Here is a 16,801-nt window from a genome sequence, read left to right as displayed (position 1 = left end):
AGCGAACCGGTGTGTGTGTGTGTGTGTGTGTGTGTGTGTGTGTGTGTGTGTGTGTGAGAGAGAGAGAGTCTGTCAGTGAGATCCAGCAGCGAGTCCTCGGATGCGTGGTACTGGCGGTGCCATCCTTGTTCCTTGAGGCTGATGGTGCTGGTTTCTTGGTGGAGCAGCGAAGAAACGCAGGATGGTCAACTCAGTCGACATCAGTGGAAACCAGTGGTGGCTGGTGACATAAAAAAAATGGGGAGGACAGGAGGAAAACCAACATGGAATCTTACAACAAACCGCATCAACCTATATCATTGTCCCAGGTGTGGGGGGCAATTTTATATGCCAATAAAACAATTTGCTTTCAAAAACAAAAACCCTTGGGTGGTGTAAAGGCTGCTTCTTTAAAGACATTTAGCATATACATATTGTTTCTAAACAAAGAAGTGCTCATTTTAGCCGTGGAGTGGTTCAAATGTGTCATTTTACTAACAAAGTGAAATTCAAATTTATAGTATTGTTCTATTGTGACAACAGATTTATGTACTCATCAAAAACAGACAACTTATCACATAATTTACAGGTGTTTCCTGTGTATTTTCTTAGTATACAGAAATATATAAAGTAGCACAAAGCTTATAATCTGATACAGGTTCAGATCAGTGCTGAATACTAGAAAGATTGAACACTAAAAACATTCACAGATCTAAAAGTGTAGGTTCACATCAGAAAGTATTAATGCATGTATCAAATACATGACTTACACACTCTTATCTTTATGTACGATATACAAAATATAATCTACAAAGCTGACAAACTTTGTTTTCCAGTTATTCTGTAACACACTCACAGCCAGAAACAGCAAGGAACTTTTGTCCATGGTCTTAAATGAAAACAACATTTAACATGTCCAATGTTTAAATAAAATAAAATAAAATATTTAATGCTCAGTTATTGCAATATGAGGCAGGAAACCTTCCTCTTTTAAACAGTAAATGAAACAGCCTCTGTCCACATCATCAAAACTTGATGATAACAAACATTCACCGCTAACGTCAGTTAGCAGCTAGATGCTAAGTAGCTGCAGTCCTTAATAGTCCTTCCATGGATGTATAAAGAGTCCTTCAGGCTGCTACAACAAGCCAGCTGTTGCATTGGCTAGCGCAAGGAGCTATCTACTGCTGCTACTCTGCCTTACAGTGGAGAGAATTGAAGATGAAATCTGGAAACAATCATTGGACCAACTTGATGTCAATATTGCATTCTGGTTGTTGATTGGTAAGGTAAGACTTACTCACACTCCTCCTCCCACACTTTTCAATGGCCGAACACGCACTGGAAGCGTTATGGTGGTGGTGGTCGAGCAAGGAGAGCGAGTGGTAGTGAGAACAAAACCTCTGAATGAGAAAAATAAAATGTTACATTCTGATTATTTCATGCAGTCCCATTTTAACGCACAAATAAATAACCATCAAACAGTCAACAAATGATTTACTGTGGACACAGACGCTCTTAGTTTCAGTTTCCTCCTCTGCATTTCTCCTTTTCATTCATTCATTACATCCAACTAGTGCTTAATACAAGGACAAAATGACAAATTTGTGTTGGTTCTGTGGTGTTGGAATTTCAAATCTGACGCTTGCAGTGCGCCATAAGAGCGTCAGATGACGCGTGTCAGTTATCACTCCCAGTGCATTTAGGCCTTCAGTGTTTGCATGTGACAACATGGTGGAGGCCAAAAAAAAGTTTGACAGGAGCATTTACAATAAAGTTATAGCAACTTCCTCTGTCATGGTGACGCATCAAATCTCAACAGTGTGAGGATGAGAATTTTCTGCAGGGTGAGACATGTCTGTCTTGCTCACACCTGTGACATCAAAATCATGCAGGTTTTGGGTCCTTTCACTGGAATTTAAATTAGTAAATTGAAAACTCTTGATGAGTCTGTGTGTAAAACAAATTAATTTCCTAATTTTCATCAAGTCTATTTTTAGAAAAGGAAAGACTTGTTTGTTTGAGTTTGATGGAAATGTGTACTGTCAGGTGTGTAGAGACAATAAGTAACTGCAGCTGGACACAGAAAAATACTCATATTTGAATGGAGAGTGTGAGCCTGAGCCTGAGCCCAAAGGGCGAAGACCCTATTGTATTTCATGTTTTTTGTTTCTTTCTTGTTATTATTATTATTCTATCTTTATTAATCCGCCACTTCAACCCTAAATTTGACCCCCTAAACATGCTCAAAAACTCACCAAATTTGGCACGCACATCAGGTCTGGTGAAAAATTTGATAAAATGTAAAAATTATCCCCCAAAGCGCCTGTGTGTGTGTGTGTACATAAATCACAATTTATGTTGTTTTTAGGGGTGCTCGACTATGGCAAAAAACATAATCATGATTATCTTGTTCAATATTGGATCACGATTATTTAACACGATTACTTTTTGACTGTCATTTTTGCCAGTTGCTGATGTTGATATATGCACATATTTTTTCCCACTTGGCTGAGGAGACTATTACACATGCAATCATATATTGTACTAATGATCAAGAAAGACTATAGCCTATATGAGGGAAGAACTTTAATGCTGAGCTACTGAACTCCAGTCTTCCTAATTTCTTCCTTCATATATTGTCTTTCTTGATCATAGTATAATCTATGCTTGCATGCATAATAGCCTCCTCAGCCAGCTGGTAAAAATATGTGCATATATCGGCATCTGCAATCGGCCACAATGAGTTGGAAATATCAGCATATCAGATATCGGCAAAAATCTAATGTCATGCATCCCAAGTTAAAAGTCTTTACATTCCTAAAAATAGACTTGATGAAAATTAGGAAATTAATTTGTTTCACACACAAACTCATCAAGGGTTTTCAATTTACTAATTGAAATTCAAGTGAATGGGCACAAAACTTGCATGATTTTTATGACACAAGTGTGAGCAGGGCAGCCATGTCTCACCCTGCAGAAAATTCTCATCCTCACACTGTTGAGATTTGATGTTTCGCCATGACATAAGAAGTTGCTATAACTTTATTGTAAATGCTCCAGTCTGCACCAAACTTTACATGTTTGATAAGACTCCCGGCCTGAACACATGTACATGACAATATTCCATCAGTGATGCAAACTGGCTACGAAATTTCAGTGAAGCAGCCCCAACAGCGGGAAAAATAGTAGACAAAGGAAGTGATATTTATCTCCTTCTTGCACTGTCTGAAAACTGTCTGAAGACATCTAGATGCCCCTCACAGAAGCCCTTCGATTGCGCCGCGGCCCGACGTGTGCAAGGGCGCAAAGGCCTGTTCAACACTGCTTGCAGCTTTAATTCAGTAGGAAGTTTTGTTGCGAATCCATTGATACAGGTTTGAAAGTGGTCAAACTTATAGTTTAGACGTCAGAAGCATCAGTTTGACACAAAGTCCATGCCCAGAGATTGCCTCCCCATTGGTTTACATTGTAAGGTTCAATGTGGCACAGCAACTTTCAGGGCTTATAAAATCTAAACCATTCAAGTTATTACAAAGTTTTTAATAACTTTTGTTCAGCACAGTGTCATAAGTCATGTATTAAAGTTTGAAGCCGATATCATTAATGTCCTCAGAGGAGATAACATTTGTTCGGGGTCCAAAATTGGGGAAAAGTCATACTTTCATGTGTGTATTGCAGACTTTCTGTTGGATTTAGGTCAGGGGTGTCAGTATATGATTTGAAGGTCTTGATGAGATGAATAATTGAGTTTTGGTTCGATCTCTCTACAACATTCCTACGGGCCGTGGCGGCCATATTCAATAGATAGGTGGCGCTATCAAGCACATTTTGTCACTGGGGGTTAATTTTTACATTTTATCGAATTTTTCACCAGACCTGATGTGCGTGCCAAATTTGGTGAATTTTTGAACATGTTTAGGGGGTCAAATTTAGGGTTTAAGTAATAATAAGAAAGAAAGAAAGAAACAGAACAGATACAAGCAGGTCTTCGCCCCTTTGGGGCTCAGGCCCTAACTAAGAAAGACCAACTTCACTGCGGAAGCCCTGAAAGCAGGCAAGCTGTGATTGGCTGGGGTCCAATATGTAGTCTGCCATGTCTTTCAGCCAAGTCATGGCAATAACTTATGATTGTTGATCATCCATCCTGGTTTCCAGTGACTGGAAGCCCACAAGTACACTGGACAGGGGTGGACAGTGGACTTTGGGGTCTCACCCTGTTCCAAACACTAGCTTGTCCTCCTCAGTGTTTTTCCTTTTGCCAGGACACACTCCCATTGTCATTGTTATCAGTCAGCTGAATTAATTAGGGACCGAGCCCAAAAGGCAGAGGACTACTGTAAAACAGTAGTTCTCGCCACTTTTCATGTGTTTCTTTCTTTCTTTCTCTCTTTCTTATTATTACGCCACTTCAGACCTAAAGTTGACCCCCTAAACATGCTCAAAAACTCACCAAATTTGGCACACACATCAGGTCTGATGAAAAATTTGATAAAATGTAAAAATGAACCCCCAAAGTGCCAAAATGTGCTCTCCAGCCCCACCTATGTAACTAAAATGGCCACCTTGGCCCGTAGGAATGTTGTAGAGAGATCAAACCAAAACTCAATTCACTAACCAAGACCACTCCTTCTAGAGCATGGATTTAATGGTTTATTGGGAGTGTGATGGAAGAGCAGGGTGAAAAGGAGGAAGGATGGATGGGGGAAGGGAGAGGGTCAGGGGTGTGAGGATGCGGGGGTGAGGGTCGAGGTCGTGGGATGCGGGATAAGAGGGTAGGGGTCGAGGGGATGAGGGTCGAGGGATGGGGAGAAAGAAGAGCAGGCGGGAAAGAGGGGAAGGAGGGAGTGGAGAGGAGAGTGATAGATGAAAGGAGGAGAGGCGTCGATGTCGGGGAGGTAAGTGGGAACAGGGGGTTGAGACTCAGGGTGGGGGTGCTGTCTCGATGATCCAGCATCTGTACGAAGCCCCTAAAGAGACTTCAACCAGAGAGGCGAGAATGGGATTTCTTCATGTTATCCAGGTCGTGATGGATGTAGGTATGATAGGCGAGGGATGACGTTGTCGGGAATGCCTTGTCTAGAGGCGGTGGAAGCGGCTCCAATGCAGAATGAGTGTCCTGAGAACTGGTCTTGGGGTATTCCGGATCTGGCAAGTACTGAGCGCATGTGGTGATGGAACAACGTGTTGCTACCCTTCCCGTTTCCGTGATGAACAGAGGGTCTTGAGGGGAAGCTTGGTTGGCTAGTCTTGTGTTGATGTACTCGTGGATGGGTTTGTAAGGACTTATGTATGAATCTAGGCAGAAAAGGTAGATGGATTGAGGTTGACCCGACTGGTTGGTCTTGCTGCGTTTGAGGTGGTAGATGAGTGTGTCTGAAGAGTGGAAAGAGATGTTGGACAATGTGGCGTGTAGTGATGGATCAAAGGAGTAGGAAGGAGCTGTGATTTCTGAGCAGCGTAGGAAGCCAAAAAAGGCTAGTAAAAACATGGACTCCAGGGTTTTGTCTATGTGGGGAGACAAGTAGCCTGTGCGGAGTGTGTGAATGCATCGGGCCAGAAGGTCCGATGTGAGGGGTGAACGTTTTGGTGCAGGGTGCGGTTCCGCCTTGCGGAGACCTTTAATTAACATATTAATATGAGAGTGGGACAAGGCTGGGCATGGTGCTCGGAAATCAATTTAACAAAGAAATTGATTCCACTGAGGTAAGTCTGTATGGTGGAAGACTTGATCTTGAGTTGAGTGTGGGAGAATGTAATGAAGCAGGAGAGGGTAAGAATGTCCAGTGAAGGGAATGGGAGTCCGTGGGAGACGTGAAAGGCTTTAAAGGAATTCCAGCCGGTGAGGTATGAAGATAGTGTTCGAGGGCAGCGCTGTTGACGATGTTGTCCCGTGAAATGGTGACCAGTTGTTCCAGTTACGGGTTCAGTTGTAGATTGTGGCTGAAAACGGTGGAACTGGAGTTGGAAGAGGGTTGGAGGCTGGAGCTAGTTGTCTGAATTTCTGAAACAGGAAACGAGAGAGTGAATCAGCGATTGCGTTTTTGTGGCCTGGAATGTGGAGTGCTCGGATGATGAACTGGTGCTGGGCTGAAACCAATGTGAGCTTGCGCACGAACTGCATGATGTCCAGATTGTGTGACCGGCCTTTGTTGAGGATGTTGATGACGGCGCTGTTGTCAGAGTGGATGGCGATGGTCTTTTTGGACCATTCATGCCCCCAAAGAATGGCAGCAATGATTATCGGGTACATTTCCGAAATGGTGGAGGAAGGGGCCAGGGAAGAGAAGTCAGGTGGCCATTTGGCAGAGAACCATCTGCCGCCATAGTAACTGCCAAAGCCAACTGAAGGGGCGGCGTCGGTGTATAGCTGGATGTCATTGGCGTCTGTGACATGGTCGTCGTAAAAGAAGGAGATGCCGTTCCAGGAAGAGAGGAACTGGTGCCACATTTTTAGTTCCATCTTGCACGCGCTGTCTAGCGTGACGTGGTCATGGATAGATGGGACGGCGGTGGCTATGGAGAGAAGGTGTGACAAGATAGATGGGCCCTGAGGGATGATGTGGGTGGCATGGTTGAAATGGCCCAGCAGAGAGAGTAATTGACGTTTGGTGCATGTGTTGGCCATGAGAAAGTTTTGAATGAGTAGAGAAATGCGGTGGAGTTTCTCAGTAGGCAGAGATGCTTGGAGTGTAATGGAGTTGAGGGTGATGCCGAGGAATTCCAAGGATGTGCTTGCCCTTCTTTTTTCTCTGGAGACAGGGGAACGCCGAGATGACGTATGAGACCGTATGACGGGGGCGAAGACGGTGGCGTGACCGTGAGGAAATCATCAAGTAGGTGGATGACGTACGGGAGTTTATAATTGTTGGAACGAATCCAGCAGAGGGCTTCGGACAATGAGTCGAAAATTTTTGGGCTGCTCTTGCAGCCAAAGGTTAGACACACAGCAAAATAGTATGCGCCCTTCCAGGAGACCCCAAAGAGGTGCCAGTAGTCAGGGTGGATGGGGAGGACTTTGAAAGCACTTGTGATGTCTGCCTTGGACAACCATGCTCCCTGGCCCGCGAGGCGGATGAGGGAAATGGCATGGTCTATGGTGGCGTATTGCAGGTTGTCCAGGCTGGGAATCAGGCTGTTAATGCTTGGAACAGTGGAACCGTGGGGGGACGAGAGGTCGATGATGAGCCTCTTTTTCCCGGAGTACTTCTTGGTTGCCACTCCGATTGGGCTGACTCTGAAAGATGGGAAAGGGGGGCTGGAGAAAGGGCCGATCATGAAGGCGTCATCAACTTCTTTTTGCAGTAGTCTGTCAACTGTGGTTGGTTCAGACAGGGCTGATTGCAAGTTGTTGCATATGTGAGTGGACTCAGGCATGGCCTGCAGACCCGGATGGAAACCGTAGATGAAGCCCTGAATGAGGAAGTTGATGAACTGGGTGTCTGGATGGTGTCAACGCCCTAGCCACTGCCCTACAAGGCAGTGGCTAGGGCGTTGATGTTAATGGGGCTATTGAGATACTTACACAGCTGTTGCTTTGTCGGGTTGTGTGGGCATGTGGCTCTGGCGTGGGCTCCCCCGCAGAATGAACAAGTGTGGAGGAATTTGCAGCTGGAGGAGCTGCAACCGAGGTCGTTGAAGTTATTGCAGATCATCCGTCCTCCTCGGTAGAGGACAGGTCTCCCTCTCCTGTCCGTGCCTTTGGGGAGGGGGCAGAGGATGGACGGGTGATCTAAGGCAGGTTTGGGGGTGATAGATGGTGGGGGAGCCGCCAAGGGCAAGTGGTATGGCATGGCTGGGCTTCGCTTGTCTGTTACCAAGGCGCGGGGCAGGGGGGCGGAGAGGGTGCATGCTGTGGCGCGATGGGAAGGGGCGCCGCACGTTTCGCAGTGCAGAGAAGCGCGAGCTGCGAAAACTCTGCAGTATAGCTTGTGGTCCAGTGTTCCCCAGTACGTGCCCTGGTTGAACTGTTGGAGGCGACCGGCGGCTTGGGAGGCGAAGAGGATATGATAGGAATAGAATCCATTGCCGCCGAAACGCAAGGCCAGGTCGAGAATTAATGTAATCATTAAGTAGTAATGAGGCAGGGAGGGTGAAAAGAAGAAAGAGGGGGAAAAGGTTGGGTATAACTCGTGGAGCTGTTGGGGCCCGCTGTTGTTTGTGCTGTCTGACCGGCTGCCGTGGTTGGTGCGGTAGGAGGAGCGGCTGAGATGGCCGGGAGGGAAGGGGCAGCAGAGATAGGAGCGGCTGAAGAGAAAGTAGGAGGAGGAAATGGCTGTGGAGCAGAGAGAGCCTGCATAGGGTTAGAGGCATGCTACATAACAATAGGTGGCCTCCAACACCACCGTAAGGAATCTGGGAGTTATCTTTGATCAGGATATGTCCTTTAACTCCCACATAAATCAAATTTCAAGGACTGCCTTTTTTCACTTGCGTAATATCGCAAAAATCAGGCACATCCTGTCCCTAAAAGATGCAGAAAAACTAGTTCACGCATTTGTTACTTCTAGGCTGGATTATTGCAATTCCTTATTATCAGGCTGCCCTAACAAGTCTCTAAAGACTCTCCAGCTGGTCCAGAATGCAGCTGCACGTGTACTGACTAAAACTAGAAAAAGAGATCACATTTCTCCCATTTTAGCTTCACTACATTGGCTTCATGTAAAATCTAGAATAGAATTTAAAATCCTTCTCCTAACTTACAAAGCCCTTAATGGTCAGGCACCATCATATCTTGAAGAGCTCATAATAGCGTATTATCCCACTAGAACACTACGCTCCCAGTATGCAGGCTTACTGGTGGTCCCTACAGTCTTTAAAAGTAGAATGGGAGGCAGAGCCTTCAGCTATCAGGCTCCTCTTCTATGGAACCATCTACCGGATTCAGTCCGGGGTGCAGACACCCTCTCTATGTTTAAGAGTAGGCTTAAAACTTTCCTTTTTGATAAAGCTTATAGTTAGGGCCGACCAGGCTCGCCTTGGATCAGCCCTTAGTTATGCTGCTATAGGCCTAGACTGCTGGGGGACTTCCCATGATGCACTGAGCTCCTCTCTCCTCCTCCTCCTCTCCATCTGTATGCATTCATGTAACATTAATGCATGTCACTAACTTTGCTTCTTCCCCGGAGTTTTTTGTGCTTTCTCATCTCACAGGAAAACCTGAGTCCCGGGCCGAACCTTCGCGGTCCTTCACAGTCCTGATGGCATCCTTCCCTGGCTATTGCTGCTTGTGCTTATTGTTGTGGTTGTGATTGTTTTTCTTCTGTCCCCCTCCCCCTTTCCCTCTCTCTTTCTCTCTCTCAACCCAACCAGTCAAAGCAGATGGCCGCCCACCAAGAGCCGGGGTCTGCTTGAGGTTTCTACCCGTTAAAGGGGAGTTTTTCCTTACCGCTGTCGCCAAGTGCTTGCTCATGGGGGAATTGTTGGGTCTCTGTAAATTAAAGAGTACGGTCTTGACCTGCTCTATGTGAAAAGTGCCCTGAGATGACTTAGGTTGTGATATGGCGCTATATAAATAAAAATTGATTGATTGATTGATTGATTGTTTACAGTGAGGGCTGGAAAGGATACCCGAGTTTTCTTCATGACAGTGAAATAATATGCTAGCGAGATGAATATAGCAAACGGTGAATAGAGCTAACCATCTGTGATAATGTTTACAACAACAGAGTATATTTAAAACAGAGAGTTGTGGATTAGTCATACCTCCCCCGGCAGACAAGTGTTGTAAGAGTTGTGTTGACCTTCTGGAGGTTGTGGTGTTGTTTTTTGTTTTGAGCTCAAGCAATCTGACATTGACATGTTAATTATATGCGTATATGCCTGACCAATTTCTGACTAATTTCCGACTAAAACGAGTTTAGAAGAGACACATTGGAATAATTTATTGTAACAAAACAACTGTGTTCCAGCAGTCAAGCCACTATGCAGAGGGGAGAGAGAGGCAAACATGCAGCGAGCACGAAACAGATTTGGGGAACAAGTTGGAGATTGTTAAATACTTCACCTATAAACATATAAATGAAAATGCCAATTTTGGAAGACAATAATTTAATTTTAGTGTGATTACATTAATCTGGGACCAATCCAATCCACTTTATTTATATAGCATTATTTTAACAAACACAAGGTTTCCAAAGTGCTGCATAGCAAGATAAAAAAAACACAATAAATAAGCACAACAGAACACAATAAAACAATGAAGGACACAATGGGATAAAAGTAATAAAATAAGATAAAATCAAATAAAATAAGATAAAATCAAATAAAATAAGATAAAACCCCGAGGACACTGGAAAGAAGATTGTGAAATGAATACAATGGCTAATTGCCCCCCAATTTTGAATTCAAACACGTTATTACAGTTGGAACAATAAGTGTCAGCCCTATTCACTATTAAATCCCACCCATCTGTTGAAACATGCACAATGTCTCCTTTACATTTACATTTTTCATTTAGCAGACACGTACATAGAAATGTTTAGAAACGACGTACATATGAGACTGATACAACACAAGCAGGGATCTAGTCAGGAGACAACAACACAAGTAAGTGCCATAAAGCTTAAGTTTGGGCCCGATAGGACGTAGATGCCAACAGGCAGTGCAACAAGGCAATGATTAGAGTGCATAGAAGTATGTTTGTTTGTTTTTGGGGTTTTTTTGTTTTTTGTTTTTTTTTTTCTCTCCCTACAGTTCATCAAGTGCAGAGGTGTTTGCGAAAGAACTTGGTCTTTAGTCTTTTCTTAAAGATTGAGAGGGACTCTGCAGATCGAACAGAGTTTGGTAACTTGTTCCACCACCGGGGAACTACAAAGGAGAAGAGTCTAGCTAGTGACTTAGTGCCCTGTTGTGGTGGTGGTACCAGGCGCCTTTCGTTGGCAGAGCGTAGTGGGTGGGAGGGAGTGCAGACCTGAATGAGGGAGTTCAGGTAGGCAGGAGCTGCTTTAGTTGCTATTTTGTAAGCAAGTGTCAGGGTTTTGAATTTGATGCGGGCAGCAACTGGAAGCCAGTGGAGGGATATCAACAGCGGGGTGACATGCTGTTTTGGGCTGATTGAAGACCAGACGCGCTGCCGTGTTCTGGATCATCTGCAGAGGTTTAAGTGTACATGCAGGGAGACCTGCCAGTAAGGAGTTGCAGTAGTCGATGCCTGATATAACAAGAGCCTGTACCAGGAGTTGTGCTGCATGCTCAGACAGGTAGGGTCTGATCTTCCTGATGTTGTACAGGGCGAATCAACATGATCGAGCGACTGAGGCCACGTAAACCTTAAAGGTTAGTTGGTCATCAATCATGACACCCAAATTTCGGGCAGACTTTGTGGGCATGAGTTGGGTTGATTCGAGCTGGATGCTAATGTTTTGTTCTATTGAAGAACTGGCTGGTATGACAAGGAGCTCGGTCTTAGAGAGGTTAAGCTGAAGGTGGCGTTCTTTCATCCATGTTGATATATCAGCAAGGCATGAAGAGATCCTAGTGGAGACTGAGTGGTCTTCCGGTGGGAATGACAGGAAGAGCTGGGTGTCGTCAGCATAGCAGTGGTATGAGAAACCATGGGAGTGGATGATTGCGCCAAGTGAGGTGGTGTATAATGAGAAAAGAAGGGGATCCAAGATACTCTATAATATCTCCCTGACAGGTAGGACATGAACCAGCGGAGGGCGGATCCTGAGATACCAAGCTCAGTGAGTGTGGAGAGGAGGAGTTGGTGGTTAACTGTATCAAAGGCAGCTGACAGGTCCAGTAGCAAAAGGGCTGAGGACTGACCAGCAGCTCTAGCTGAGCGCAGTGATTCCATAACCGACAGTAGTGCAGTCTCCGTAGAGTGACCCTGTTTAAAGCCGGACTGATTTGGGTCGTACAGGTTGTTGGCAGAGAGGAATTCAGAGACTTGATTAAAGACTGTGCGCTCAGCTACTTTTGACAGGAAGGGCAGGAGTGAAACTGCTCTGTAGTTTTCAACCTGAGCTGGGTTGAGTGTAGGTTTTTTGAGCAGAGGGGTGACTCGAGCTCGCTTAAACGCAGTGGGGAAAACACCAGTTGTACGTGAGGAGTTGATGATGTGTGTGACCATGGAGTTAAGTGCAGGGGAAACATTCTGTAGCAGGTTGGGTGGTATTGGGTCCAGTGGACAGGTAGTAGGACGAGTTTAGAGGAAGTTTGGAGACGAGACTTCCTCCTTGGTCAATTTTGAAAATCTCATTTTGGGAGAAATTTTAAGATATTGTCATCTGAGTTCATATGTGGTTGTCATCATTCATTTAGATGAACTAATTGTGTATCTCATAATTAAATCACAGTATGACAGATATAATACATATAATACTATAAACAATAATACCAAATTATGGTTGAACTGTACTTGGTCATTAACATAGCTTTTGAACATGTTTAGCATGCTATGCATAGTGCGCACTATTACTTACCAGAAAATCCATGGGCATGGAACTCCATAGAAAGGGAAAGAGAAAGAGAAAGAGAAGAGAAAGAGAGAGCGGGGGGTGGGGGGGTGGGGTGGGTGGATAGATAGACGGATAAATACACAGACAGACAGACAGATAGGTTGGCTCTTAAAAGAGCCGTTGGTTTCTATAGTTTGGGAAGTTGTTGGGACTGAGGCTTGACTGAGGGTTGAGGGAAACTGGTTATCTGTAAAACTGTAATAAAAGTACAATGAGAGCATAGTCTAGAAAGCCTTCTCTAGTAATGTTAGCATTAGCCTAGCTATGTTGCAAACCATCAGAATCTTGACAAGTGAAGTTGATGACGTTAACTTAGCTATTTTGCAAAACATTGATTAGTCAAATACCTTTTTGTTGTTGACAAAATCAATTGGTTTCATGGTAAAATAGCTATTAGAATTTGTGATTTTAACATAATTTGGGGGTCTTAGCTGAGTTGGAGGGAGGCGGTAATGCATTGCAGGGGCTTACGCAGGTGCTACTGATCGCTCGTATTGCAGAATCGAAGAATCAAAACTGGCGACCTTAACATTAACCTATCGTATTGTTGAGTTATCAAGGACATTTTCGTGTTGTTTGTTGAGAAATAAAAACTTTAAAACGGTGACAGGGAGGGAAATACTTCCGGGCGGAAACTACGTGGGAGGCAGCGCTAGAAGCGTCCATAGCAATGATAGAAACCTGAAAGAGACTTCATAATAAATAACAAACTAAAGATCGTATGCATTCACTCAAAGATTATGAAAATAAAATGCACGTTTCTCGCTAGAAATGTTATTAAAGTGCATTTCAATGCATACACTTTATTAAAATATTGCATTTTCCACTGAGAATAAAAGGAATGTCCGCCATTTTTCTTAAGGCTCTCGTGCAGGCGCGCTGATCTCTCGTGCTGCGAATATGCACGAAAATTTGTGCATAATTTTTCGTATGATATCATATAAACCGTTTCATGAAACTACGTTATTCAAATATATGGGTATTTTTCTGTGTCCAGCTGCAGTTACTCATTGTCTCTACACATCTGCCAGTACACATGTCAATCAAATTTTCAAAATAAAAGCACACCACACTTGTAAGAAATATCCCTCATTTTTAAAAAGCAAAATGATCTGATCCCGACGGGCGAGAGTGCAAGGTCCCAACCAACGCTGCTTGCAGCTTTAATTTATTTTTCTTTTCTACTGTACAAACTGTTGTTTGTAAAACCTGTCAGATTTCTCACTTGTCATCTTACTGTATGACTGTTTTCTCAGGTTTATGCTATAAAATGAATCCTACACTCTAAAACCTAAAACCACCTCACTAGCTGCTACTGAATTTTAAGGTTAAAAACTAGTTACTAAATGAAATTGGACACTAGCCAATTTCTTCCCACAAATTCTTTGATAGAAAATAAAAAAGTAAACTTCTGTGAAAGATTCTGTTCATCAGTGTTGTTTGTAGATATTCAAGAAGCAGACGGTTGTATTACTGTGTCACACGTTTATTGCACATCAAACCAGTGGTCATAAGTTGGAGGATGACAAAAATGTGATGACAAAAAGATGACGACAAAAAGACATTTTAAAATGAGCCTTGCTCCCCCTCAAGCCATCTAACAACACACTAAATTAAAAACATGAAAGCAAAGATTTGTTAAAAAGCAAAACACAGCTCACAAAATCAACTTTCCATCCTGAATTAATTTACACACACACATACAGTACATGGGCTGCTGGATTTTCTCCAGAGGAAAGCCACATCTGATAGAATTCTGCCAGTTAGATTTAGATTTTTTTGTATGAATCAGAGGATACTGTGACCTGATGGTGAACTAGAGGAAATGTAAGGGGATCACGAAAACATTCAGTATCATCTGGCAACCATAAATATCCACGCCACTAATAATCTCAGATACAGTAAACAACTGTATACTCTAACTGTATACTTGTGTAAACACACTGTGGATTCCCACTAAAATCATCACACCCAGCTTGTGACTCAGCCTCACTCATACTTGCACTGGAGAGGAAAACCATCTCGAAAGACACTTCACTTTCTCACAAGGTGACGATTCATTTGTACGACCTGTTCTCATGAACATCAACAGGTCATCTCTGATTATGACAATCTGTTGTCTCAACCAGTTTGGATAATTTTAAGCTCTCTACTGCAAACTCAGCTTCTGGTTCACTTATGAGTCAAGTAGCTCTACTGCTATGAAAACAGTTTGAAATTCATTTCAGCAACTGCATATTCCCATTGTGACCACTTGACCTGAAAACCCAGTTAGCCTGACTTCATCCTACATGCTTTAAGAGTTGAAAGTCAGGCCTCTGAGGCAGCTGGCTGTCAGTAAGAGATGAGTAAATGAGAAATCAAAACATCTAGAAAACATTAGAGCAGCCCTGGATAAAATGTACAGGGATCTCTCAAGAGCTGAGAAACTCATTGACTATTTATACACAGACACTAATTACAATCAAACCAGTCACAGGTGTGGAAACTTACCCTTCATAGCCATTTAAACGTGTGTGTCAACTTGTGTGTATATTACCATGTCAAACATTCAAGGGTATGTAAACTTTTGATCAGGGTCATTTGGGTGATTTCAGTTATAATTATGATGTAAAAAGGGCAAATACAATTATGTGAAAATAAATGGCTTCACCTGACCACTATCATTAAATAAAACAAAAGTTTACAGCATGATCAGTCATTTTTTTCAAAATATGGCCGATATTTCACAAATTCTACCAGGGTATGTAAATTTATGAGCACAACTGTAGCATTGTTGCAACAGTTAGGCTAATGTCACTTAAAGTTATAAGAATTATGGTTTGACTTAATGATGAATTGAGTCATACAGGAAAGTTTCCTGTAAAAATCTGCGAAAAACAAAGCTATGAGGGAGAACATAATGTGTCGAGTTGTCTGCAATCCATCTGTTACTCATTAAAGCTCGAAACAGAGGACAGATAAAGTAGTTTCACAAAAGCCCAAGGCTAGGGTTTCATTATGTGGGTAAAAATCAAGTTCTGAATTTGAGTTTGAGTTTTTTCAAGCTTTCCAATTACTACTTTTAATATCTACCAGGTTTACATTACAACAACCAGTTCAGAGTGTACAATTTAAAAATCCAGAGTTTCTATTCCATTTTAGTTTAAAGTAAAATATGTTTTTCTTAAAGCCCTTCTCGGCAGATGATGTAGTTGTATTGCTGAGTTTAAAGAACACTACAGTTGAGTTGAATCTTGTGAAGCTCAAAGTGCCTAACATTGTCCTACAGAAGAATAATTCTTAACACCTGGTCCTATTATTGTGGTTTTGACCATAATTCCTATCTAATCTAATTTAATTTAATCACTAAACACAGTGACATCACTAAAAAAGTCAAACAGGTCAAGAAACATGAGCAGTCTGAAAATTAAGGCTAATGTTAAAATTATTATCCAAAGTGTCAGTTGTAAACAACCATCACAGTTTACAGACCCACTTGCCTGGTTCAACATTTACTTCTCTACTTAGCATAATTGTACTACCATACAGTTTTGCACACTTTCAATTTTACCTCCAAAAAGAGAGCCGAGGTCCTGACGTCATCTCTGGGCTAGCAGTTGTCCACTAGCTTCTGTAACTCAATGCACTCTTTCTTTCATGTCTTTCTGAAAAAGTGAAACGTGTTCCAGAGTTTTACTGTTCGTATTCTAAGATGTATCTGTGTTTCTTACAGTATTAGAAGTTTAAACCTATGTAAGCTTAACGAAGCTAAACGACAACTAATTTGATAGCATACGAACAAATTATCCATGTTCAGCAGCACACACAAGTTATCGTAACTTAGTTTCTTTTATATCCATGATATCCACCAGCAGTCTCATATAATTTCATATTTCCAACCCAAGTTGTCCTATTACAGCCAGGTCTGAACTAGCTGTGTACACTCAACCCATCAATGCAAACACCTCCTTCTGTCAAACTGGTGACATTTAACCCAGGTAATGCTTAACTAAAAAAGAAATATTAAAAATTACCACCATGTCTAGACAACACTGAACTGCACAATACACTGCTAGGTTTGTTCCAAGGATAGACTTTTAGTACAGTGATTAGCATTACAAATGTACAGCAAAACCCGAAAGTTCCAGTTTTACTTCGGCTCTCAACAAAGTGGTTCAGATCACCTGACTAAACTGTTGGCCTGTTTACAACCATCTGTTTATCTGACTGCTCGTGTTTCTAGCACTGTCAAACTTCATTGTAGCCATATATGTCACTGTGTTCCCAGACCCCAGCAATTACGTTGGTGAGTACAAAGCTATCATGAGCGATACAAAAAAATGGTCTAAACTAAAAAAATAAGACTTAAGTCATAA

At 42.7% G+C, this 16,801-nt stretch overlaps 1 protein-coding gene across 1 annotated transcript; it reads right to left on the bottom strand.

Annotated features, from left to right (window-relative positions):
- Positions 1-4,714: 4,714 nt before the first annotated feature.
- LOC137171323 (uncharacterized) lies at positions 4,715-10,389 on the bottom strand. Its single transcript, XM_067575273.1, is given in 4 exon segments — positions 4,715-6,717; positions 6,720-7,421; positions 7,505-8,254; positions 10,386-10,389. Coding segments are annotated over 4 exon segments (2,268 nt in total). The 3' UTR covers positions 4,715-5,905.
- Between the last annotated feature and the right edge of the window lie 6,412 nt (positions 10,390-16,801).

Source organism: Thunnus thynnus, chromosome 19, assembly GCF_963924715.1.
Source record: "Thunnus thynnus chromosome 19, fThuThy2.1, whole genome shotgun sequence".
NCBI classification, from domain to species: domain Eukaryota; kingdom Metazoa; phylum Chordata; class Actinopteri; order Scombriformes; family Scombridae; genus Thunnus; species Thunnus thynnus.
This window is presented reverse-complemented; position numbering and strand designations above follow the sequence as displayed.